Below are 24,176 nucleotides of genomic sequence, written 5' to 3'. Positions count from 1 at the left end.
AAGCAAATATTAATTATCCCAGCGGCACATTTTCGAGGCTTAACAAGTCATTAGCATTTTACCCGTTGCGATTTCGACCGCTATCAATCGATCCCCGCGGTGGTTTCCGCTAGATTTCCATGGGTACCAGTAGATATTCGACGCGCGCAGCCTCGAATTTCCCGGCGCGATCCCGTAATTAATAACGGTAGTCCGAAGCACCGTGTAACGCAATAAAGAACGGCCCCGTGTATCTGTTTAACGCGCAGCCCTCTCCACGCAAAATTGATACGTATCAGAATTAATGAACGTGTCATTGCATTAGTCCCGTCTCGCGTCGCTGCCAATATCCGTCGAAACACCGCGTGCCGTGCGCCGAGCGCGGAACGCAGGAGGCCCGCTGGAAATCAGGCCAGCCTCGATTTACACCGGATATCTTCCCGGGGAATTCACCTGGTCTACCGTAGGCCCGCCGGCAGCTTTTCCAATATGCCTTCTATTTTCCTTCTTTTCTTTCCCACTTTTCTCAGTTTGCTGCCTTTCCTCGAGTTCGACGGCGGCCGCCCAAAGTTTCTAAAGGCGATACAGTTGTCGCGAGCGTTCGGCTGGAACGAACCGACTCGCTCGGTTACGTTTCAACCCCAAGGATTTTTAGGCAGCGCCACCCCCGCAACCTTGATCAGCCCAGATATCATAATGCGGCGAGCTTCTGCTTATCTAACGAACCGTGCGTCCCTACCGAGCTTTGCAGCTTTTCGTGCTTTCGTTTCGTTTCCCGAGCAAGTTAATATTAAGTGGACCGTGGCTGATCGAGCCGCGAATAGACACTATAATAAGATACTTTCATCGTCTTGTCTTTCAAACGTTCATCTTCGAATGCGTACAATCCGCTCCGAGGATTCGACACGGAACAATCTGTCGATAAGTATAGTTCATGGTTCTTCCATAGCCGTCTTTGTTTCGGAGACCGGCGACTTTGAAAGTTTATCCAACTGGGATCGACGATATCCGCAAGAAGTAGAAACGGTAAATTATGATCAGACACGCCAGCCTCTTCTTATTCATCGGCACGCGCGACGAACCAATCGCCAAATCCGAATATCTCGGAAACGAAAGCACGCCGAAGAAAACCTTTGTTCCACATCATCGACTAATTTTATCGTCTAGATTCCGTGCGCATACCGATACACGTGTATTAGACGTTTTCCAAAAGAATCGGATAACAGCAACGCTTTTGATTAACTATGGAAATTTGATCAGCCACTATAAACCTTACAGAGGCTTACAAAGGAGATGGACTCTCCGCAAAAAAAGGAGAAAAAGTCGAGCTGGCCGCGGTCCACTTAAATTTCCCCTGATCGTCGCACCCCCAACTATTTCTCCTCTTTCTCTCTCTCTCTTTTGTTCTTTCTCTTTGTCCGCAGATGTGCAACGAATGGGCGATAGACACGCCGTGTCCGGCGGCCGGCCGGGACTTCTGCAGATCGCTGCACATTTTGGACAGCAAAGGAAACAGCGTCTTGGCAAGCAAATTTGTTCGCAGCGCCCTCGAAGGCTGCTCCGGCAGTCTCTGCCAAGAAATATTAGCGGAGAATCGTCGACGATCACGCGAACTGTAGACGTAATCGTGGTCGCGCGGATCGCGACTCGTGACCGACCGAGGCTCGTTCCTTTCGCGACTCGCCTGGGCTTCCACTCGCGATTAATTAGCGACCCGGTGATCTTGGACCCGAGTAATCGGGAATCATCGGGAGCTCGTCCGTGTATCGTACACTCGGGCTTAATGAAGAATTGCTAATTGAACGGACGGGGAGAAACGTTTTCTCCGGGGCACGTTGTTGACGGAGAGCTTGAAACCGACTCTCTTCCTCTCCGGAATACGAAATATTCTGCTGGTTAAAATCGTCGCGTATTTCCCCTTTTCCTTCGGCTTTGACCGATTACACGCGAACGATCCGCTTTATCCTTTATATATTAATTAACTCAGCTCGTTGCAAAATGTTCGACGAATCGACTGCAAAATTTTGCGGTTTTATAATCTTTTCTGTTCGTTTTACGGCAGCAGGAAATTGAAATTGATGCAGAACCGTTGCAAATATCCGTAGTCTTTTAACGATGAATGCGTTCGCGATTCGCCGTAGCTGCAACCGCGCTGCAGTTTCCAAACGGGTGAAAAAAAAGTTGTTATTTCATCGGTTCGCTGCTAAAAGTTTGCTGCTTTGGAAATCTTCTCGAGAATCTGCATCGTGCTCTCCAAAAGCGATTGTTTCGTTCGGAGAGTGCTTCATAAATTTTCAGAGCCTCTAAATGAAACCTTTAATTCTAAATGCGCTCTATGCATTCGAGAAATAATCCGCGGACAGACCATGAAATTCTGATTCCATGAATCGGCTGGAGCCATCGTTGCGTTCCCCCCACGAACGTATTCGTATTCGTTAAACACTGTAGAAAAATTGTTGCGCGAACGTCTCGCGGTCGACCGACGTTCTCAATGTTTATCGCCGGTTACGAGCTTGCAGAAATATGATCCAGAGAGCCTGGGATGAAAATTAATTTTCTGTTGACGTTCGCGGCAGATTTCCCGGGGTTTTCGTGATCAAACGGGGCAGTTAATTAGCACTTTCGACGGTGACCGAGCGCGGACGGGTATTTTTAAGTTAGAGGGCCGACCGCGACGCCACTGTGTCCGGAAAGTTGAACGCCCAGCGACGTAATTGTAGAAGCGAAAATTGCGGCAAAGGGCAAGGAACTACCTGTTGAGCAACCTCGCGCCGATCTGTACACGTGTATTAAGAGAAGAATACGTATTCTGAGACGAGGGGGAAAATTTCGAAGGGAACTCGGTGCTTTGTCTACCGGAACGCGTTGTTACACGACCAACAACGCTGTCGAATTTTCGGTCGAGTCGCGTCGCTGGGCTACATTTGACTTAATCGATTAAAGGTTCAGGACGAGGGGCTCCGAAACTTTCCCGAGCGTGAAATCACGGTTCGTGCGAGCAACCATGAAAAATATTAATTACGTTCCGTTGCCACAGTTATTGGAACTTCAATTTCAACTTTGATTCGAGACCGCGCGCTCCGAAAAGTTTTCTTGAAAAGTTTTACCGGTAATCAGAATTTTCTAACATTTTATCGAACCCAATTGCTGCATCTTCTATCGAAACTGATGAGCGACAGTAACTGGTAATAAATATTTTTTCGTTATTATTTGATAAAGCAACGGTGTAACTTCGATTGGAAACGATCTAGAAACCAACAACAAACAACAGTAGAAAAGGTACCAGTAAAAGCAAACACTTTCGTCTAATGAACTCGTTCGAAGAGGCAACGAATCTTTACACCAATCTCATAAATTACTTTGTTAAAACGTAAACTTCTATAAACATCGACGATACACCGGCAAAAACACCCGAGTTCTCTTAACCGTTTAATTTATTTTCCTCCTGATCTTCTGCTCTCCTTTGATTTGCCCCAAAAGATTTCTTTACCTTTTCGCATAAAAATTCATCTCGTTTTAGCAAAACATAAACATAATTTCCACGAAATCGGCTTTTCCTCCGGCAGACCTCCCGTGCCTTTCTTTTTGCGGCATCGATTGAGAAAACCTTTGACTGCCCGGTTCAAAGAACCGCCCGATAAAACGAAATAATCGATGAACCGAATCGAACACTGCAAACATCGGGAAAAATAGAGTAACAATGCAAAACATGCGGAATCGTTGCGCAAAGTTGCCGGAGTGTTCGGAGCGGAACAATTTTCCGCGGAAAAGTTTCGATTCCACAGTCGACAACTTCCCCATTTCCTCGAATAGGAATTTCCTTTTAATTCATTACGGTAATTGTAGGTTATTCGGGCGTTTCCGGGCAGTTTGTCGAACCCGAGGGAAACCGTACGATAGTTTCCATTGAGAAAAGCGACAGGCGTTCGACGCCGAAAGGAACGAGCGGAATTTGCGTTCAAAGCGGACCCGCGGTGCGACGCTCGCGTTCCTCCACGCTTGTTTCTCGTTCCACGTTCCTCGTTCCACGACGCGATTTAACCGTGTCGGGTCGGCGCGATTAAATCAACAGGGCCGGCGTGCGTTGGCCGAGAAGCGACCATGCGACTCCGATGAAAATCATTCGCGAATTTGCCTCGAGTCCCGCCTAATCGCGAGCTCCGCTCGCTCGTTAATCCTGCTCCGATGGCCGAGTACGACGTTCGCCAATTTTTTGCGACGAATTCAACGGACGTGGCAACTTGAAATTTTGCTAGCAGATTTGGATAGGCTTCGAGAAGTGCGACGAAATTTTTCTATGCAAAACCATGGATCGTAGCTACGGTCGCGATTGAATTTTGACCGGGGTGTGATCAGCATTTTTCGATAGTTGCCATCAGATTCGACAGATCTTTCATCCGTACAAGTGCAGCTCGAAGCAGACTATTTTAGGTAAACTAGGGAGCAATGGAAGACAGAAATTGTGACAGCGATCGAGAGAGAAACGATTTCGATTTATGAGAGAAGATCGGAGTTTTTAAATTGCAAGGATCAAATCTTGCGAATATTCGGTTGATTGAAGTTCAGATGGGAACGGAACGTCTGCCGAAGACGTTCGCCAAGATTGAAGTAAATCGGATATTTGGTTTTTGAGATATCGTGTCAGTCGCTCTGGAAAATGCATTTAGAAATCGAGCTGTTGCTGCAACGTATCGGGGAAACGTTTCTTTTCGAAGCCTGCAGACCTGCGGTTCCTTCGAATTTGTTTACGTTAACTAAAAATTCCGTGTTCGGATCTTAAAACTGTCGCGAAACGAGAAAACTAGATTTTTCGAATACTTCCAAACGATTAAAAAAGTTCGCGTAAACGAAATTAAAAGAATACATTCGTGCCCGCATTCTGCATTATAAAGGGGATGGTTCCTCCGTCCAGTGCATTAGAATTTTGGAAGAATTATCCGTTAACGCGTATTAAAACCGTTCGGTCGAAATAACGAATCGAACACGTAAATTTCTCGTGCTCGTTTGCTAATGCAACGTGGAGGTAATTTCAAATTGAATCGAAGCATTTTATAGCATCGTTGATTATTAATCAACCCATTTCGCGTTATTTCGGCACAAATTCTGCGTTAAAATGATCGAATTAATTCTAGAACCTCGGTAAAGAAATATTTGTACAAACATTATCCGCGCGAAGCGCTGGCAACGCCTTCCTCTCGATTAGATTCTCGAACGCTGCTAAAAGCAACAAAAGTAAAACCAGAGTGGAATCGCGTCAGAATTTTCACGATAAATTTTCATTTCGCGTGCCTCTAGCCGCGAACGCGAAGAGAACGCTCCCGAATTAATCGGAAGGAAAAATGATCGAGCGTTCGTAAAAGGTTGGGAAGACATAATCGCCTCGGGGGTCTCCAGAGACGTTCGTCTTCGGAGGCTTAACGCCATTAGCACTCGGATAAGCACATTCTCGATTCTTCCAATTACGAGCATCGATATTAATTAGAGGCCGGTGGAGAGCCTTTCCTCTCCTCTCGTCGATCGGTTAATTAATTCCTGGATGCCGTAACCAGCCCGTGGGAAGAGCGACAGGTGACGCGGGACGATTCTCGGCCGGCATCTAGCATTTTACGAATTCCAATGTCCGGCGCGCTTCAAAATCCGCGGTTGTCTACTCGCCTTTAAATATCGATCGATTCTCCCGTTGTTTCGCGGAGTGACTCGAGATTAGTTTTACGGCCGCGTGTAAAAATGTTTTTAATAGCGCATCGACGGGCCCGGTGTCCCGTCCCGTACATGCATGCCACATGTACGCGTGCATACCGGCACGCAAGAAAGACAAAGACGCGCTCATGCATTTTTCATGAATGCTTGACGCTCGCGGATTTGGTATTTTTCCTCGGGCAAAACAACCGGTCGCAAAACGATCTGCATATATTCATGAACGTTTTTAATTAATGTTCGATTTCAATGGACAACCCGGCATTGTTCCGAACCATCGCGGCGCGGCACGGCCCGACGCAACGCGGCGAGAGAAAGACAAGGATTCATGGATCCGCGGTGCTGCTTAAAAGTTTGGCAACGCTTAATGCACCCGCGCTATATCTCGCGCGGAAATATTAATGGTCGCGCGATTCCGCCGTGATTAAAGCCGTCTCAGCGTTTGTCACGAGCTGAAAAGCCGAGAATGGAAAAATGAAGTATCACTCGTGATCAACGACTCCGGGAAGTCTTCGCAAAGCTCTCGAGCTCGCGAAATATCGTCGGTATTCCCTCGAAAAATTCGACGACGATCGAAACAGTTTGTTCGGTCGACAACGCGGAGACAAATCACTGGATTTTAGAGGGTTACTTCGACGCGACTTCGGACTTCGGACTGTATTCCCATCGGAATTTCTAAACTTTCGAGGGCTCGAATCGAAGCTGGGAGATCGCGCTTCGAGACAGGCACGCTTTGGTTCGAAAGAAAATTCGAAATCGCGTTGGGAAATTAATAAACCGTGGTCACTTTCGCCGTAACTTCGATCGATTTCCTACAAATCCGCTACAAATTTCGAAATCCACGGTGCACCTTATCGCCGGAAGCACGCCAACGCTCGCCGAACACCTCCAAATTTTTCACGCAACCGTTGATTTCGTCGTTGTTTAAAAGAGGAAATCCAGAGATGGCGAGCATCGAAGTCGAGCGAGACCATTTCCGCGGAGAAGGTCCCGAAGAATCCTTAATTCTGCATAAACGAGAAACCTTGATAATCAGAAAATGACGGCGGTCGTCGACCGGGAGCTCCGCGTCGCGCAATCTCGTCCCGTCCTGTTCTTCCAAGAAAAAGAATAGCAATTCCGGATGGCGGAATTGCGGCTAGCAAGTTCCATTCAGCTGGAAAGTTCCGGCAAATTCTCGGAAAAAAGTACGAGGAAAGGGAAAAGAGGGGCGAGAGTGGTCGTGGGAGTAGGAGCAGCGCAGGGACCGCCTGGCAACCGGCTGTAATCGTAACGATGAATATCCTACGTACAGGAAATCGGAGATCTATGAATTAAACAGGCCGAGAGAACGGGATCGATGGTCCGGGACCGGGATATTCCGTGAAAAAAGTTATTCTCCCGTGAAGGATCGAGTACCGGGATCGAGAACCGCGGGCGTGGAGAATCCGCGTACACGAGACAAAAGATCGCGGAGAAAAATGCCGGTCGACTTAACCCTCCGTGTTGCCCGGGATCCGACGAAATTGCCGTTCCTATCTATTCGAGTTCGACCGTCGAAAAATTCCTTGATTTTTGCTAGCGCGTTTACGCCAAAGCCGCGATGGAACGTCGATCGTGGCGGACACAAATGTTGCAAAAAATGTCTTTGGTTCGCTTCGAATGGAGCCGCGCTAATTGGGTCAACCCATTTTCACCGTGCACCGATAACCTCGACCCGACCCGGTAACGTTCGTTCGTAGAAACGACGAGGAAAGATCGAGTTCTTTGAACGTAAAGTTCGTTCGCATACGAGAGGATCAAGTTGAATTCCGGCTAAATCGAACTTCCCTAACGAATGCGCGACTTTCGTGATCGTTGCCCGGAGAGAACTGCGTCATCCTGTGCACTATCGGAATGGCCCTGCGGAGATCGTGCGTTAGAGGCCATACCGGGAAAGTAGGTTGAGAAGTGCGCAAAGAATCGCCGCGGTAAAATCACGGATGGATCCCTTGCGCGACGAAACGAAAAAGTGTTCGTCGTAAAAAACAAGAGGCTATAAAGAGCCACGAAAAGAAATATCCGTAGATCTTGCTCTCGAATTTCGTAGCAACCGGAGAAGGACAGTTCTCCTCGGAAACCGTGACGAGAGCCACCCTAGATCCCGATCCCTTTCGAGGGCAGGTGTGAAACAACCGATGTTCCGGTTTCAGGTGAGCAAGAGCTGCGCGAGCAGCGAGGAATGCGGCCCGGCATCGGTGGGTTGCGTGCCGGTGGACACGCAGCAGGTGCGAAATAGCGAATTTTGTTCCATGCCACCTGATCGAGCCGGTCTCTCCTCTCTCTCTCTCTCTCTCTACCTCTCTCTCTTTCTCTCTCCTCCTCTCTCGCTCATCCCCGAAAGATCGCAGAGAGCTCGTCGATAAAAAAAAGGAGAGAGGCCGGTGGCTCTCGGGTCAAAATAAATTCGGTTATTTCGTTTCAGGTGTGCATCAGCTGCTGCGACCTGAGCTACTGCAACATCGACTCGCCGACAAACTCGACGAACGCGATCTTCTCGCGGAGACGCCGCGCCAAGCCGAAGCCGAAGCGCAAACGACCCGGCAGGAACGGGGTCGGGGGCAGGTTCGGGACGCAGGGCACAGGGGCCTTATGGCTGCTGGCCTCGCTGTTCTATGCATATCACTGCTGAGGAAGCGACGTCGCGGAAGAACCGTTTAGGAGACGAAGACGGAAGACGGAAGTCGGGAGACGGAACGAGGGACAAGGAACGGGAGCAGACGGCTCGGGATTAGTCAGATTCGCAGCTTTTTCGGTCCCGTGGCAGCGAATCCGCTCGAGGCCTCGCGAGGCGCAGCCGGCCGACTGATCGACCAAGTTTATCCTATTCTCTCTTCGTTCCTCCTAATCGCCTGTGTACGGTGTCCGTGTTTTCATTGTTCAGATCCGGAGATTCGTGATTCCCGACACACATATCTTGAGATTAGGCTCGCGGCAGGACCTCGTTCGAATTGTCGCTGCATCTCTCCCTTCCTCCTTCTTCTCCCCTCTCTTCTCATCTCCTTTTGTATCTGTATTTCATCCATCCTCTCTCTCTCTCTCTCTCACTTGCTCTTTCTATTTCGCCCAACGTCTAGTCGACGCTCCAAGAGATAAATTGCGAATCGCCGACGGAGCGTACCTAATTATTACACGACGGTGATGTATTTCAGCGGCGTAAGGTAGCCAAGTTAAGAACCGTATTGTCTTTCCCGCTCTCGTTAATGGGAACCCGACACCCGACGAATCCAACGGATAATCGATGGGTTCTAAAAGCTGTTGGGGGAGGAGCGTTTGGGACCGGGTTGATGCACGAGACACTATGGTTTTACGAAATTTCGGGGCCGCTCTCTCTCTCTCTCTCTCTCTCTCTCTCTCTCTCTCTCTCTCTCTTTCTCTATCTCTCTCTATCTCGGTGTGTGTCTCTCGGTGATGGAAAAAGGAATTGTTCTCATCTAGTAGCGACGAAGTAGTGAGCTTGGTAGTGCGAACGGCGTCTGCGGTCTGGGCTCGCGACTCGACGCTTTCGCTGCTACTTCATTTTCGGTTTTCCTGTTCTGGACTTTGGATTCTGGTCACTGGGTATCTGGACGCTAGATTCTAGGTTCTTAAAGTCCAGGCCCTGGAATCTCACCGTAGAATCTAGACTCCATGGTCCAGAGCTTCGACAAAGCTCTACAGTTTCTGTATCGTTGCATGGAAATCTACCTACCGATTTAGTTCAGCCCATGGACTGCGATTTAGTTTGACCTAGCGTGGCAAGAACAGCATATTATTTGTAATCCGTTTCTCGAGCGAATGATTTCTCAAATAATATATAATATAATGTTACGTTTATAAATAGGCTGTGGATCTTTATGCAGACATCTGTTTTTCAACGATCGTCCGATTCGATGAAATTCGGAAACAGTCATTTCTTTCCGATCGACTAGGAAGCTTTTATGGCAAATCAAACGAATGATCACCGATTTCGAGAAATTGCTTCTTCGTTTTTTCTCTTTTGATTCGCAGACACTACGAACGCGTGCGCAGAGGTCCGCAGTCTGTTTGTAACGAATAAAATTTTAGTGGCGTTACTTGTTTCAACAAATATATTACATTGAACGTTTTGTTTCGAAGACGATGTTAAAATGTTACTATCTAGAGAGATTAGAATGAATCAGTATCTTTCGAGAGTATCGATTGTCGAAAGTCAATAGCCATTGGTCAGCCATTTCGGTCTTTCCGTTCAGGCTGTTTTAATGATTTTCTATACGAGAAATCGCGATGCGTCTCTTTAACCATACGTGCGATGCAACTTCTCCCTCATCCATTCTTCTACATTCCACGGAATGCGAATAAAATGAAACTACATCATTGAATCTCCACGATTTTTGTTCACGATTTTTATACGCTATATACGCATAACGTTTTGTTATCTAATAATTAATAAAGCATACGTTTACAGTGCCAGACAAACGATTATTCTCTACGTTTTCATCGCTCACGCTTTCCCTGGTCACCTCAAAAATGAATGCGACTTCCTCTTCGTTTCATCTTGATAATATCGGATGAATAAAAGATTCGACAAAAATGAAATCAAATTCGTTTGAAATCGGCAAATTTTTGACCATTATCGCGACTAAAGAAATCCTTGACCCAATTCACTCGTCGGAACGTGAATTCCAATTATCTGAATCGTATATCACGAAGTAATAGAGAGAATTAGATAAATTTCTACTATAAGGGCGACCCAGTTGTACGAACAGCTTTTCGGGTTCATATAAATGGAGTTCCGATACACATTCCTTAACTGTTAAGTAGATTTCGGAAGTCGGTATCAGAAACGTAATTTCTCGTGTAATACATCCAACGTTCTCCTCAACCAACTCGCCAAATGAAAATCATTTTAGCCTCGTTCGTTTGAACATGCTGCGCCAACAAATCACTCAAAGGTCGAGCAAAAGCTTTATCTATACCACGTATTCCGTGCTATACTTTTACAGTTTTCTAAACAAATACTCTGTAAGAAATTTTGTAAGCATCTCTTTTAGAATATCGAATGAAATCTCGACCAAACCAGAAATTGAACGCGACGACCAATTCAGCCTAAACGGAAAACCACGAGAACTCGATGCACCGGACAGAAAAATATCCACGAGTTGCATCGAAAGTAGACCGCGGATCCTAGTGCATAATGAAACATTCTGCGTCAATTGCGAGAAACAAGTCGCGAATTCGTTTGTGCCCTCAACAGCTCGAATAAATTGAAAATACGAAATTCGAGACCGTTCTAAAATTCTCTTGAAATTAGAACCCTCGTTTATGCCACGACTAAAAAAAAAATCTGCAGTTCAGTCGTCGATATCGACGACACAATGCAAGCCGGTATCAGCGAAAGCGTCGAAGACACATCCGTTCGTGTTTCCTTTTTTCTAGATTCCAGATTCTAGAAAAATCCGTGACACCGGTGCCAGCAGAAGACAGAATTTCATTTCGACAAGACGAGCGACGTTCTCCCTGCGTTCTCATTCTCAGCTGATCCATTCAGAATCCCCGTGGCCACCTGCGGGGCCAACGATCGATCGTTATCCTCCGGGCACTTGTTAACAGAACGCCCACGCCACGGTTCGCGAATATTCGCGAGTGACGTAGCTGCTGCCGTCATTTCCCGTTCCCCCTAACACAATAACCATCTAGACTCGACGATCCCTCTTCCTCCTTTGAACACGCGAGCTCCGCGAAGGCTCTAGAATCCGAGAAATCCGGTCGGAAAATTCTTGAGATCGCTGTCCACTCTTGTTTCGCCGTTCCTCTCCATCGCCGACCCGTCGCAGGCCAGGAGTTTTCATAGAGAAAACGGTTTCAGCAAATCGAAATTCCACATCGAGTGTTTGCTTATTTCTTTGCCATGCTTTTCTCCTATAGCATCAAATTATTCTTTGCTGCGGGGATAGGCGAGATACGTTCTCCGACGATTAGATTATAGTTCTTTGTAAACCCTTTAGGGACCAGGATCTTTTGAAATATCGACTCGGGAGAATCGAATTGAACGAAGAAAGATATCGACTGATCTTTTGTAATTTTCATAACTCGGTTATTTCACTGCAACACAGTGGACAAGATTCATCTTCGAAGGATTCAATTATAACTCCTTGTGGACCAGAATTTTTTAAAATATCAACGATTAAATTGTTGCATCACGATCAACTAAATTAATTCCCAAAAATTCAGCAAAAGACCTCTCGACTTCCAATGCCAGCTAACAGTCTTAATTATGTTGTCAACGCGTTCCTATTTTAAGACCTTTTAATAAATATATCCCAGATCCTATATTATTCGAGTCCTCTTTACTTTTCCGCCCGATCCATCGCGAAAGCAGTGGGCGGCAAAGACTTCTCGCATTACCCGACGAACAAAACGCGCTGGGAAAGAAGAATCTCTCTCCTCTTTTCCAGAGAAACCTTTTGCTGATCCTCGTCGCGGGTTTGTTCAATGCCGTGGGAATCGTTTCGACGAGTTCATCTCGCGACTATTACTTTCGGGCACACTCCGATATTCTTCTCTCTCTCTCTCTCTCTCTCTCCCTCTCTCTCTCTCAGTATTTCTATCTCTATCTCCCTTTCTTTGTCTCTGTCTCCCTTTCTTTCTCTCTCCTTGCCTCTTTCGCCCTCTCTGTTTCTCTCAAAGGAGAAAACGCTGCGGAAACGCGGCTTCTCCGCGAGATCAATTTTCTGTTCGAGCGAAAACGGGTTTCCACTCGATATCGATAGAATGCCAGCAAGGGCAATGAGAAACAAAATTGTTTTTCACGAGAGCAGGAACGCCGGATAAACCGACCTCTCGGCATTGCCCCGGTGTGGTCCACCGAAAACAGATATGCAAATCGGCGAATTAAAGCGCGCTCGCCGCGTGAACATTGGATCGAATGATCGATAAACTGGAATTACACGTACCTAAAAGCTGTTTACACACCTACAGACTCGCCTACTACGGACTATTTATTGCTATTACGATCGCTAACAATTATATACGTGAATTACAACAAATAAATGAATGAATGGAATAAACAAATAAACAAATAAATAAATATATATATATATATATATTATGATATAGAAATTATACATTGTTTCGGCATGAAGATGTAAGGACACTGTTGGTAATGAAATAAAAAAAACTATACTTGCCAGACTGCCACCCTGAGAGTACTCATTTAACCTTGTTATTGCTACACAAGGTATTTACAAATCTCCTGCTTGAAATAATAATTTGAAATGTAAGAACGTGTTTTTTGAAAGTCGCTCTGCAATGCCATACCTTTGTCCCTACAGCATGAAAAAAACGCAGCAATATTAATTCAAGACGGTTGGTCTTGATAACCTTGATAATCAAGCTTATCGAAGACAACGAGCAATTTTATACAAATTTATAATAAAATTCTATAGATAATTATGCGCCATTATAATTTAGTACACGTTTTACACGGTAAGAAGAAATATGTAGTGAAATATACAAATAAATATTCAGCATAGTTTGTACTCACTTAGTCCGTCGATAAACTTCTAGAATATTACGCACGAAGATGACAGCCATTTTGAAGTGGAACACTTTCCGCCAATTTCGCGCCATTTCTAGTCCGCACACCATCAATCTCCGACTATTATTTCCAGTGAAAGTACTGCGCGTACAACGGAAAGGTTAATTACTCTGGCTCTGTTAACTAAGAATAAATGATAATCGAGTAATTTCAATGCTCTAATTAAGTTTGCAACTCACAAACATTTGAAAATGTGCGCTGGTAACTGTTGGTAACCCGCGTTTATTCGGCGTTCCAGCAACCATCGGTAACCTCGACATCTTTCCAAGATTTTCCTCGAACAACGTGCTAACACTTGAAACCTTCAACTGCTTCGTGTCCCCCGATGTTGAACAAAACTGCTGAGTGTATTTATTCGTGAAAGTAATGCGATTATTCCCATAAAATTCCACAAATATTAACGAAAGAATGCGGGACTGAGAACTGCGTGGATTTCGAAGCGGCGACTGAATCACTATGGTCATGTGACACGCCGTCTTTCCGTTTGAACATGCCAGGAGGCGTGACGATGCCCTGCGCACGCGCTCTATCAAAATCTATATTAAAATGGAGGAAAAGAGTCAAGTTGTAGAACGAGAAGCTAAGAAAGATGAAATTCACGAAAAAGATGGGAAGCTGAAAAGGTACGTGAATAATCATTCAGTTATAAAAATGGATTTGCCGTTCGATTTTCGATTAACACCTATGAAAAATAGTTTTACATCCATACATTGTGCGTGGGTGTGACGAACTAGTCACACTCGTTTCCCTACGTTCATTTCCCAATTATCAATGAAAGTGTCCTTGCAAAACCCGGAATTAAATCAAGAGCCTTGTATATTTCCATTCCAACGTTGCGAAATACGTTCGATGCATGAAATCGCGTTTTTGTGGCTTAGTAACCTACCATGCATGCACTCTAATCTACATTCGTTACTCCATTAAATATTCTACGATATATTTACTGTTTTATTCTTCTCAACACCAATAAGCACACCCGAATAACTGTCTGTAACCTTAATTTAATCAGAAATATTTAATTTATGCCTCTGCTGTTTGTCTTCCTTGTGCGATACAGTGCTATGTCATTGTGTATGATTGTACACGAGCATATGTATGCGTGGGTATGCGTGCTGCTGTATGAAGCGATAATGAGAAATTATTCATAATTCAGTTCAAAAAACAGAAATCGTAAGAAGAAGAACCAAATGGCGCATACGACTACCGAGAACCACGATCACGCAGGTCATGCGGATGATCATGACATGCACAGTACGTGTAACATTTGGATGAAAGACATACAAATGGCCATGGAGGTGTTCAATATGCATCAAAAGCCTGCCAAAACTCAAAAAGAAGCTATGCAAAAGCCTTATCAGTTCTGGAGCACGCAGCCAGTACCAAAAATGGGTAAACCAGCGAGCATAATGTATTTTAGCATTTAGACTCTGCTTTGTCAAGATAAAATTACATTATTTATCCCGCACAGATGAAAAGATCGTAAAGAATGAACCTATCGAACCCGACAAAACGTCCATAAGGCAAGAACCTTACTCGTTGCCACCCGACTTTCAATGGGACACTTTGAATCTCGACGATCCTTTAGTTTTATGTGAATTGTATACTTTGTTAGCCAAGAATTACGTGGAGGACGACGACGCGATGTTTAGATTCGATTATCCGCCGAACTTTCTGAAGTGGTAAATAAAACAGTAGCTGGATACGCGACATTAATCTGTAGGATTATGGTTGCACGGTAACTGATTCCAGGGCACTGCAACCCCCGGGGTGGTGTAAAGAATGGCACTGTGGGGTGCGAGTTACCAAAAGCGGACGTCTAGTCGGTTTCATTTCCGCTATACCAGCCACTCTGCGCGTGTACTTTCAGTAGGTCGCAAACACCCTATAAAATCCATAACACCGTGAACCGATGACCTAACGAAAGCGAACTTTCAGCACTCAGAAAATGGTAGAGATCAATTTCCTCTGCGTGCACAAGAAGCTGAGATCGAAGAGAGTCGCGCCGGTCCTGATTCGCGAGATCACTAGGAGAGTTAATCTACAAGGTATATTCCAGGCTGTGTACACCGCAGGTGTAGTGTTGCCAAAACCTATAGCGACTTGCAGGTGCGTAGACATCGTCGAACGCCGAAGAACTTCCTTACACCTTCTATCCAACATCCGTATGGTTCCCCAGGTATTGGCACCGTTCACTGAATCCAAAGAAACTAATCGACATTAAGTTCTCACACCTGTCCCGCAACATGACGATGCAAAGAACTCTGAAGCTGTTCAAACTGCCAGAAAACACGAAGGTGCCAGGGTTCAGGAAACTGGTAGAGGCAGACATACCGCAGGCCCACAAGCTGCTGACCGATGTAACGACAAATCAGCGAGCTCGAAATCGTGAAATCTGGCAAACCCGCTGACCGAATTCCCGTTTTAGTATCTGGAGAAGTTCGACCTGGTGCCAATCTTCTCCATCGAGGAGTTCCGACACTGGTTCCTCACGCAGGACGGGATCATCAACAGCTTCGTGGTGGAGTACAACGGCAAAATCACGGACATGGTCAGCTATTACACCTTGCCAAGCTCCATCATGCATCATACGGTGCACAAGACCCTGAGGGCTGCGTACAGTTTCTACAATGTGTCCAACGTGACCCCGTGGCGGGACCTGATGACGGATGCTCTTATCTCCGCGCGCAATGTAAGTCCCAAACCGCCCTAACCACGTGTAGAGCCCATTTTTATGTATATTTTTCAGCTGGGCTACGACGTGTTCAACGCGTTAGACCTAATGGACAACAAGGAGTTCCTGGAGCCACTGAAGTTTGGCATAGGTGACGGGAATCTCCAGTACTACCTGTACAACTGGCGTTGCCCCAGCATGACGCCATGGAAGATCGGTTTGGTGCTCCAGTAGAGAGCTCCGTCTCCACGGATCTAGGAAACAAAGCACACAATCTCGCACGTGCAAGCTTACCAAGGCGGATAAAATGGTATACAATAAAATCGGGGAGGAACGACGATATTCACTTAGGGAAGAGGGAGACGGATTTGAGCGATACGCTGAAAAACCCGGGGTTCGATGTAAAACAGGATGCTGGCTCCGCGGATGATTTTGTCTCCGCTTTCACTCGTGCTCCATAGGTCAAGGCCGAGACGATCGGGATTACGCCTGTGCAGCGCGTGTGTATATAACGTATGTGCGTGACTCGAGCAATGTAGATAAATATCGTACATTAGTAATTTGCAGAATCCACGCAGCCGGGGGTGGTCGACGCCCCCGCTGGTGGACCTACGTCAGCCGCGTGGCCATCCGCAACACACAGTTTTCAACATAAGGCTCCAGGACGCTGTTATACATTCAGCATCTTCTTGATTAGGTCGCAGGAGTATAAGGACGTGAGAGTGGAAGAGTTTAAATAAATCGAGGTCGAAAGTAACCCTGCTGTCGCTTCTCTACCCTATGATGCTCTCTTTATTTATCATCTCCCGACCTTCCCGGTGATTTCGGTTGGTGACTGTTACGTAATTAGGGTTACGGTTACGGCTACAGGTGTCGATCAGATAGTGGAAAGAAACCTGTTCTCAGCGACTGTCGTTAAGGGAAGCGTTTCGGTATCAACTGTATTTTACGATCGTTCGACGATTCGCTCTCTAAGAGATGCCGAGTTGGGCAGTTTTGGATCCGAAAGAAGAGGATCTTTGATTACGCATTGCTCGACCGAGCCCAACGTGTACCCTTGATGCGAGCCGAGGTCTTCCCAGCCGTGACTGTTGATCAATATTTAACACACGATACACGCAAGGCCTCTTCGAGATAAAAGCTGTGAAAGGATGACCATGTAGCGATTCGAGCCTCGTGCGACGCGCTGCAAATTAGCCGAATGGAAGTTTTGTTAGGTAACGATGCAACCTTTTTTTCTAAACGATTTTTGTTGTGAAAATAAAAATGACAATTGCTGAACAGCGTTGAACTACTTTATCAGACGTGTTTTCATTTATTTCAAAGCAAGAGCGAAAGGATATCTTTTGAGAACGCGAGATCTTCGCGTTTATTATGGAACTAAGTCTAGGTTAAATCGTGTCATTATTTTTGAAGACGCGAATTCTAAATAATCTATTTATACACTCGTATGCAAAGTTTCAAGCGAATGTATACATTTTTCATTACCTTGCTGCTATCTTTAGCCAAGTAATATTTAGGAACGTCATTTATCACTGTCTTATCTGTCCCATCCCTTTCGGGAAGTCCATAGTTTTTTTTCCTCGTCGTTAATGCAAAACTACCTACAATTTCCTCGAAGAACGTCGAACTTTATCCTTCGTCGTAACTTTGAAAACGTATTTGCATAGCTGAAACTCGAAATTGGTTATTTCGACGCGAAACCGATTTAGCCGAAAAGCGAACAAGAATCCCCGGGAATTCATTTTGACGCGGCGCGACGCGTGTACGTTCAACAGCGGATCCGCTGTCACCTTGGCCGTTATCAGCCGGGTTATCTGAACGCGTGAGAAAGAGGCGCACGGAGGACTGTTTTAACACCCTTGTAAAACCGTTCCACCTAATCAATTTGGTCGTTAAGATTACCCGGACACATTTGTTACCGGCAGGCTCGATAAATAGTCGAGTCCGGGTACCGCCGTGACGCGTTAATCATCCTCGAAAGAAGCGGGCAATTAGAAAAATTACCAACGAATTCGAGCGCAGCCTTCCGAGAAGCTTACGCACGGTTTCACCTCGCGAGATAGGGACCCGTCCTTCGCGAAACGCGTTCGGTTTTTCCTTCCTCGATAATTAATCCTGTTGCGAAGCGAACGCTCGGCGAGCCTACGGACCGTGCTGGAATATTCGACGACCCGGCAACATACCGGGGTAGTTTAATTACTAGTTCGTACGCGCGAAACTGCTCCTAATTAATCCTGCCGCGGCCTCTTTCGACCGCCATCGCTCTTTCGCCTCTTTGAACCTTCGTTGCCGGGCCTATTACCATTTTTCTCTCTTCCGTATCGACGAATAATCGCCTCGCATAAAACGTGTCGAAAACAAAACATAACTGCGCTTTTTCTACTTTAGAAAGACTAGAAAGAATACAGGATGGAAAAGCGAATAACAATTCACTCGTTGACTGCCACGCCAATGCTCGCAAGAGTCACAGAAGATCCGAACAAGTTATTCTACGCTATAAAAAATATAAAATATCACATATATGATGCAACAACGACTTCTGTTACTCTCTCGCAACTCGTAGATCGCAGCAACCTTGCGTTCGCGCGACCGATTGCAGCGAAAAATGACTTTCAAGTTTGATAAGAAGACAAGGCTGGACAATATTCGAAACATCGTGGACCAAAGGAGAGATAGTAATTAAGCATTTTGCAACCGTAATACTCCTCCGGACTTTCTACAGGCATGCCCGCATCGTCTTATCATCCGTAGCACTCTTACAACACGGTATTATGACACTGCTAACAAAATCAGCTCGCAATTCTAATTGTCGTGGCAATTATAAGATCCGCTGATCGATAGAGCCCGTCGAAATTCACTTTTAACTAGCAGCAGTTGCAAATGTTTAGCCGACTGTTTGTCGCAATCGATAAAGACAGTTCTTATCGTTCCAACGGTCCGACATTTTTACGCGTACTTGCTAAGAAGATAATGTCAATTATTGGGAAGGAACTACTGCTGAAAGGAAAATTATACGAATTTTGAGCAGGATGTTAGAGACGACGAGGAGAACGAACCCGGAGCAGGAACAATGGACGCGGCCGAGCGCGTATTTTGGTCCTGCAGGACGCTCTTCCCGAATTCGGGAGCGCGGTGAACGAGTGGGCAGGTGACGGAGACTGGATCCATTGTCGTTGGATCCTCGGCGAGGGCCCTCCGCGCTCCGTGGATCCCGGCGCGATCCTTGGCCCGGGGCAGCTGTATCGATCTCGCAACGGTGCCTCGAGCCTCGAGCATCGAGCATCGAGGACCCAGTGCTCGGGCTCAATGCACTCCCATTGTCGGCTCGGCGGGATTGATCGCGGACGCGTGATGCCCTTTTGCGCGAAACGAAATAAAAAAAGCGGCGAACAAGCAACGCCGAAGGAAGGAGAAGAAAAGAAAAAAAAAGGAAAAGGAAAAACGGAAACGAGAAATCACCGAACAATACACCCGGAGAGCCAGATAACAGCACGGAGCGGCGACGAGCACGTAGGTGGGGAACACGAGACACACGATGCGGAATAAATAGTGGCCTGAAATCGAGCGGAATTCAGTCGCACCGCTGTTCTACCATCGTCGTCGGCGTGTGCGGGGAGCTCGCTAGACGCGGGGGTCATCGGGAAATCATCGTCGCTATCGTCGTCGTCCGAGCAGTCTGCAGCCCGAGCAGCCCCTGTCGAAAGGGATCGATAGGAAGCACTGTCGTTCCCGGTTTGTTCGGAGGTTGCTCGCGTCGGTGACAGTGGACGCTGGTGGACGCTGGTGGACGCTGGTGGACGCTGGTGGACGCTCGTGTTGGTGGCCGTTCATGTCCCCTCACCAGAGAGATGATACTTTCAGTGCTGTTCCTGCTGGCGCCTCTGCTGTTCGTCGAAGGATTCCTGTTCGGGTACTTACGATTAGACGACTTTTACGGCGCTCCGTCTCACCTTTCGAATTTCCGCCCCGTATTTATCGAGAGAGTTGGCAGGCTTCTCCTGCGGCGCAGCGACTGCAGCGGTGGCTGCGGCTCCTGAAATACCCATAAAGCGTTCAAGTTCAGGACCGAAAATATCTTATCTAAGCCGTGTCATTGGCCTGCACGCCCGGCCGAAGGTGCCATTTCTTGTGCGCGAAATCGGCGGCCGTTGTTCGTTCGTTCCTTTCTTTCGGACCGATTTTTTAATGTCGCGAGACTCCCCGTACACGACGCAAGTGGGTGGTCGCGTCGCGTCGGAATTACTCGGCCTTTCGAAGAGCAAACGATAAATCGCGTGTCCGCAACCGTATAGGCTTCGCGACATGCACGTTTTTAGACATATTTTTTCGAGGAGCTGATATTCGCGGTTATCTTCAACGCTGGTCGCTAGATAAAGATTTTACGGTGTTTCCTAATGTTTATCCTATGGAAAATCGTGTCACCTCGACGTCTTTCTGCGCAGCTTTCGTCCGGTTACCCCGAAAGACGTGGACCGGCAGGGATTCAACGTCTACTGGAACGTGCCGACCTTCATGTGTCACAAATACGGGCTGCGGTTCGAGGAGGTCGCCACCAAATTTGGGATCCTCCAAAACAAGATGGACGAATTTCGAGGAAACCAGATCACGATCCTTTATGACCCCGGCATGTTCCCGGCGCTGTTAAAGGACTCAAATGGTAAGTACAGTGATGTCTCCCTAATTGACGCACATAATGCACAAAAGAATGGACAATTTGAGAAGAGGAAACGCGATTATCGGAGCCGTGCACCTCGTTTTTATAGTTACCGATTATCAAGAGCTATAAAAACGAACCGCAAGACGGGAACAATCGTACCTTCTCTTCCCTAACTGTTCATTTTTGTGCAGAATCTCAGTGTCGATTAGAGAGACATTGCTGTACCGTTCGAAAGTAAAATAATTCGCCTGAAACTTAGCCATTGGTTATCACGTATTCGGCTATAAATTAGTGTAAAAATTAAGACGTACGATGGACGTACGTATCGATATTGGGTAACAACCCCTTGCCTCGCCCCCTTATTTCCCAGCAATGCCGATTAGAGCTTCTTTACCATTCGCGTTAACACGATGCGTTGTCGAGGCTCTCGAACTTGCATACTCGAACCTTGACAACAGCCGCCTAAATGGTTGTTCAGGACACGTCGTGCGTAGAAACGGCGGTGTGCCGCAGGAGGGCAACCTTACCAGGCACCTGGAGGTCTTCCGGAAACACCTGACCGAGCAGATCCCGGACGAATCGTTCCACGGCATCGGCGTGATCGATTTCGAAAGCTGGCGACCGATCTTCCGACAGAACTGGGCATCCCTTCAGCCGTACAGAGACTATTCCGTGGAGCTGGTCCGGGAACAGCACCCGTTTTGGGACAGCAAGACCGTGGAGCAAGAAGCGAAGCGGAGCTTCGAGAAGTACGGCAGACTGTTCGTCGAGGAGACCCTGAAGACCGCCAAGGAGTGCAGACCGGCGGCCAGTTGGGGTTACTACGCTTATCCCTACTGTTACAACCTGTCGCCGAATCAGCCCAGCTCGCAGTGCGACAAAACCACCATGTTGGAGAACGATAAGTATGGCGTCGCTTCACTTTTTCGCTCGTCGTTAGTTTGAGAAATGCTGTCGGCACTTGGGGATGGATAGATTCTTTAAAAAGATGTTTAAGCACGCTTTCGTCTCTCCGGCTCTCAATTTGTACAGTCTAATTTATGGTATTCCTTGCGGAGGAGTTGTCGAGAACTCGATCGGAAAGAATAGATCTCGAAGACGCGGAGGAAACGAACGAATTCGGCAGGGCCTGGCACCCAAAAAGTAATCGAAAGCGTGCTCCGCGCGATAACGAACAGATGATCGCTCGACGATAGTATAGCTTCTCGGTGACAACGGCTCGCGTATAGTCGCGTGCTCCATTTACCGTGGCTGTACTCGAGGGCCACGGAGCCGCGGGGCCACGGGGCCACGGAGCTACGGGGCTACGGGGCTGCGGGTAAGCAGATTACGAGTCACGCGTCAAGATCATCTAACTCGAAACGATGCCAGTGCCAAGGACCTTGCTGAAAATTCAAATCGTCCCGTTATCTAATCTCGAGACCGATAAGCCGAGCTGGCGTCCGAATCCCCATGCGGCGCTGTTTTTCCAGAATGTCGTGGCTGTTCGAGCTGGAAGACGTCCTCCTGTCGTCGGTCTATTTGAGACTGAGCCTGACCGCCGGCGAGAGAGTGGGCCTGGTCGGTGGCCGAGTGAAAGAGGCCCTGCGGGTCGCGAGGCAGTCGACACCGAGGAAAAAGGTTCTGCCTTATTACTGGTACAAGTACCAGGATCACAGGGACACCTATTTGAATAAGGTGAGGCCCCCTCTGTTTTCAAAAAATTTCGGGGCCCATCGGAAGATGCGCCACCTGATTAGAGAGAGAGAGAGTCCTCGGCCAGGCTGCCGTCGCGTCGCGTCGCCGCTCTCAAAGTGGATTTATCTTCGCAGGCTGATCTCGAGACCACTCTCGGCAAGATCTCGGATCTCGGCGCGGACGGGCTCATAATTTGGGGCAGCTCTAACGATATCAACACCAACGAGAAGTGCCTGCGGTTCAGGGAATACCTGAACAATGATCTGGGCCCCATCGTGGACCGGGTCAGGCGAGCCGCGCTCGGCCCGACCATCTACGAGACGCGGAACGATCCTCCGGACGTCAGCGTCGATCAAGTCTGACCGGATTTTGCGGGACGAGTGCTCCGAGGAGATCGAGCGATCATCCTGCAGGGGCGTCAGCCTTTTTCGAACGACCCACGTACCGCGTAGAACTCCGGAAATTTCGAGATCTCGAGTCGAGGGGTGAAAGCTGCTCTTTAAGTTGGGGCCTCGCGTCGGACGGGCAAGGTAACCGAGTCGCAATATTTTTCGATAGACTTTGTTGTTAGGAAATTACGATTCAGGAGGACGACGAAGCGGAAAGAAAGATTTTCTATGAGATCGATAGCTTTCGATAGAACGCGGTTCGCTCCCCCAACTCCAAGAGCCATTTTCATCCCCGGAAAATCCACGAGCCTGGCAAACGCTTCTCGAGTTCTACCCAGCACGTGAATTCGATAGAAACTCTCGGAGCCTGGCCAACACCTTTGCCAGTTTCTAATTGCTCGCGCGTGCGATTACCATACCGGTGACGCGCGCGCGGAGAAACCGTACGACCTTCGACGCCGGTGAAAGATGTCGGTCGTACGTCGCTGAAACCAAAGACGACTGGACGGTACCTCGCCTGGAATCGTCTCTCGACCGAGCAACTCTCGAAATAAATCACACGAGGCGCTAACTCTTCTTTCATTCCTCCTTCGAAGCACCGGACGGAAGTCGACGCTGTCGTTGCTCCCATATGCTGAGAATTTCCGAGCTTCGTGCACAAACGGCGTCTACCGTAAACATATGTGTCCCTATTCGGTCGGGTCGGTTCGGTTTACCAAATTTCTACGGTGCCCGCGTTTTCGGGCCCTTTTCGCGGAGACGGTCTTCGACGTCTGGGATCGATCGAATCCACGGAAAACCATCCGCGTTTCCCGCGAACGACGAAACGATCGCGCGCGACGATTACACCCAGCGACGGATCGAGATTACGATTAAACGAAGAAGCAAGAACTCTGCGCGGACAACGGACCGTGCTCGTGGACGGACAATTAGGAATACAGGCCACTTTCCACCGCCCGCGGCTCGCCCCACCCGAAAGCTAGGTGGTCCGGGCCGTCCCCGAACATCTCGAACGGTTCGTCGCGATTAGTGGATCACCGGCGTTGGGTCCTGGTAGCAGGATCGCGACCGACGCGGCGACTCGTCGCATCGGAGCGACGCAGAGCGATGCAGAGCGATGCAGAGAGCGACCCGGCACTCGGCACTCGGCGCACTTTAGTACTAGCGTACGACAAGTTTTACTGGTTCGAGGTGTAAGGCCTCGGGCGATCTTGCTTTTTACAGTACACGCGACGGTCGTCGTTGGCGGAGAGGTAGTAGTCAAAGATCTCTCTTGCTTACCGTTGATCCCTGCCCTCCTCCTCCTCATCCTCCTCTTCCTCTCCTCCTCCTCCTTCGGTTCCCCCCTGGTGAACCGATGATCCTTTCTCTTTCTGTTCCGACGACGGTTACCCGGTGGCGACCGGTGGACGGAGAAAGAGAGAGAACGGAACGGGAACGGCGCGGAACCGAACGAGGAACGTGCACCGAGTAGAAGGAGGAGCTGAAGCCGAAGGAGAGACTCCGGGGCTCGGTGGTGGTGGTGGT

At 47.8% G+C, this 24,176-nt stretch overlaps 3 protein-coding genes and 2 long non-coding RNA genes across 8 annotated transcripts in view; 3 read left to right on the top strand and 2 right to left on the bottom strand.

The window, feature by feature from the left end:
* The window catches only part of LOC117226088 (uncharacterized), a 112,981-nt gene extending 100,129 nt beyond the window's left edge, over window positions 1–12,852 (top strand). For both annotated transcript variants that reach the window (XM_033480080.2, XM_033480079.2), the window contains exons 4-6: window positions 1,404–1,502; window positions 7,848–7,922; window positions 8,120–12,852. In XM_033480080.2, coding sequence (XP_033335971.2) covers window positions 1,404–1,502; window positions 7,848–7,922; window positions 8,120–8,326 — 381 coding nt within the window. In that variant the 3' untranslated portion in view covers window positions 8,327–12,852. The remainder of the gene's footprint in view (window positions 1–1,403; window positions 1,503–7,847; window positions 7,923–8,119) is intronic.
* Window positions 12,743–13,737, bottom strand: LOC117226090 (uncharacterized). Of its 2 annotated transcripts, XR_004491708.2 has the most exons (3): window positions 13,432–13,733; window positions 13,199–13,333; window positions 12,743–12,980 (listed from the first exon to the last, which is right to left on the bottom strand). It is a non-coding gene; the product is annotated as an uncharacterized LOC117226090 (long non-coding RNA). The 2 variants fall into 2 exon arrangements; XR_013034400.1 differs by having other exon boundaries at window positions 12,743–13,333; window positions 13,432–13,737.
* On the top strand, window positions 13,733–16,680 carry Nmt (N-myristoyl transferase). 2 transcript variants are annotated; one of them, XM_076525181.1, is made up of 8 exons: window positions 13,733–13,875; window positions 14,418–14,641; window positions 14,721–14,931; window positions 15,002–15,118; window positions 15,188–15,358; window positions 15,429–15,609; window positions 15,678–15,941; window positions 15,999–16,680. In XM_076525181.1, the coding sequence occupies exons 1-8, from the start codon at window positions 13,799–13,801 to the stop codon at window positions 16,155–16,157; spliced, it is 1,404 nt and encodes a 467-aa protein (XP_076381296.1). In that variant the 5' UTR covers window positions 13,733–13,798; the 3' UTR covers window positions 16,158–16,680. The 2 variants fall into 2 exon arrangements, with proteins under 2 accessions (XP_076381296.1, XP_033335969.1); XM_033480078.2 differs by having other exon boundaries at window positions 13,734–13,875; window positions 14,406–14,641.
* On the bottom strand, window positions 16,678–20,488 carry LOC143260266 (uncharacterized). Its single transcript, XR_013034399.1, has 3 exons — window positions 20,349–20,488; window positions 17,412–19,959; window positions 16,678–17,109 (listed from the first exon to the last, which is right to left on the bottom strand). It is a non-coding gene; the product is annotated as an uncharacterized LOC143260266 (long non-coding RNA).
* LOC117226235 (hyaluronidase) lies at window positions 19,701–23,220 on the top strand. Its single transcript, XM_033480366.2, has 5 exons — window positions 19,701–19,836; window positions 20,369–20,583; window positions 21,062–21,488; window positions 22,056–22,260; window positions 22,395–23,220. Exons 1-5 carry the CDS (start codon window positions 19,775–19,777, stop codon window positions 22,620–22,622), a joined length of 1,137 nt encoding a protein of 378 aa, XP_033336257.2. The 5' UTR covers window positions 19,701–19,774; the 3' UTR covers window positions 22,623–23,220.
* The last annotated feature ends 956 nt before the right edge of the window (window positions 23,221–24,176 follow it).

Source organism: Megalopta genalis, chromosome 11 (assembly GCF_051020955.1).
Source record: "Megalopta genalis isolate 19385.01 chromosome 11, iyMegGena1_principal, whole genome shotgun sequence".
Classification (NCBI taxonomy): Eukaryota; Metazoa; Arthropoda; class Insecta; order Hymenoptera; family Halictidae; genus Megalopta; species Megalopta genalis.
The sequence above is the reverse complement of the archived record's forward strand: the minus strand, read 5'-3'. Positions and strand labels throughout refer to the sequence as shown.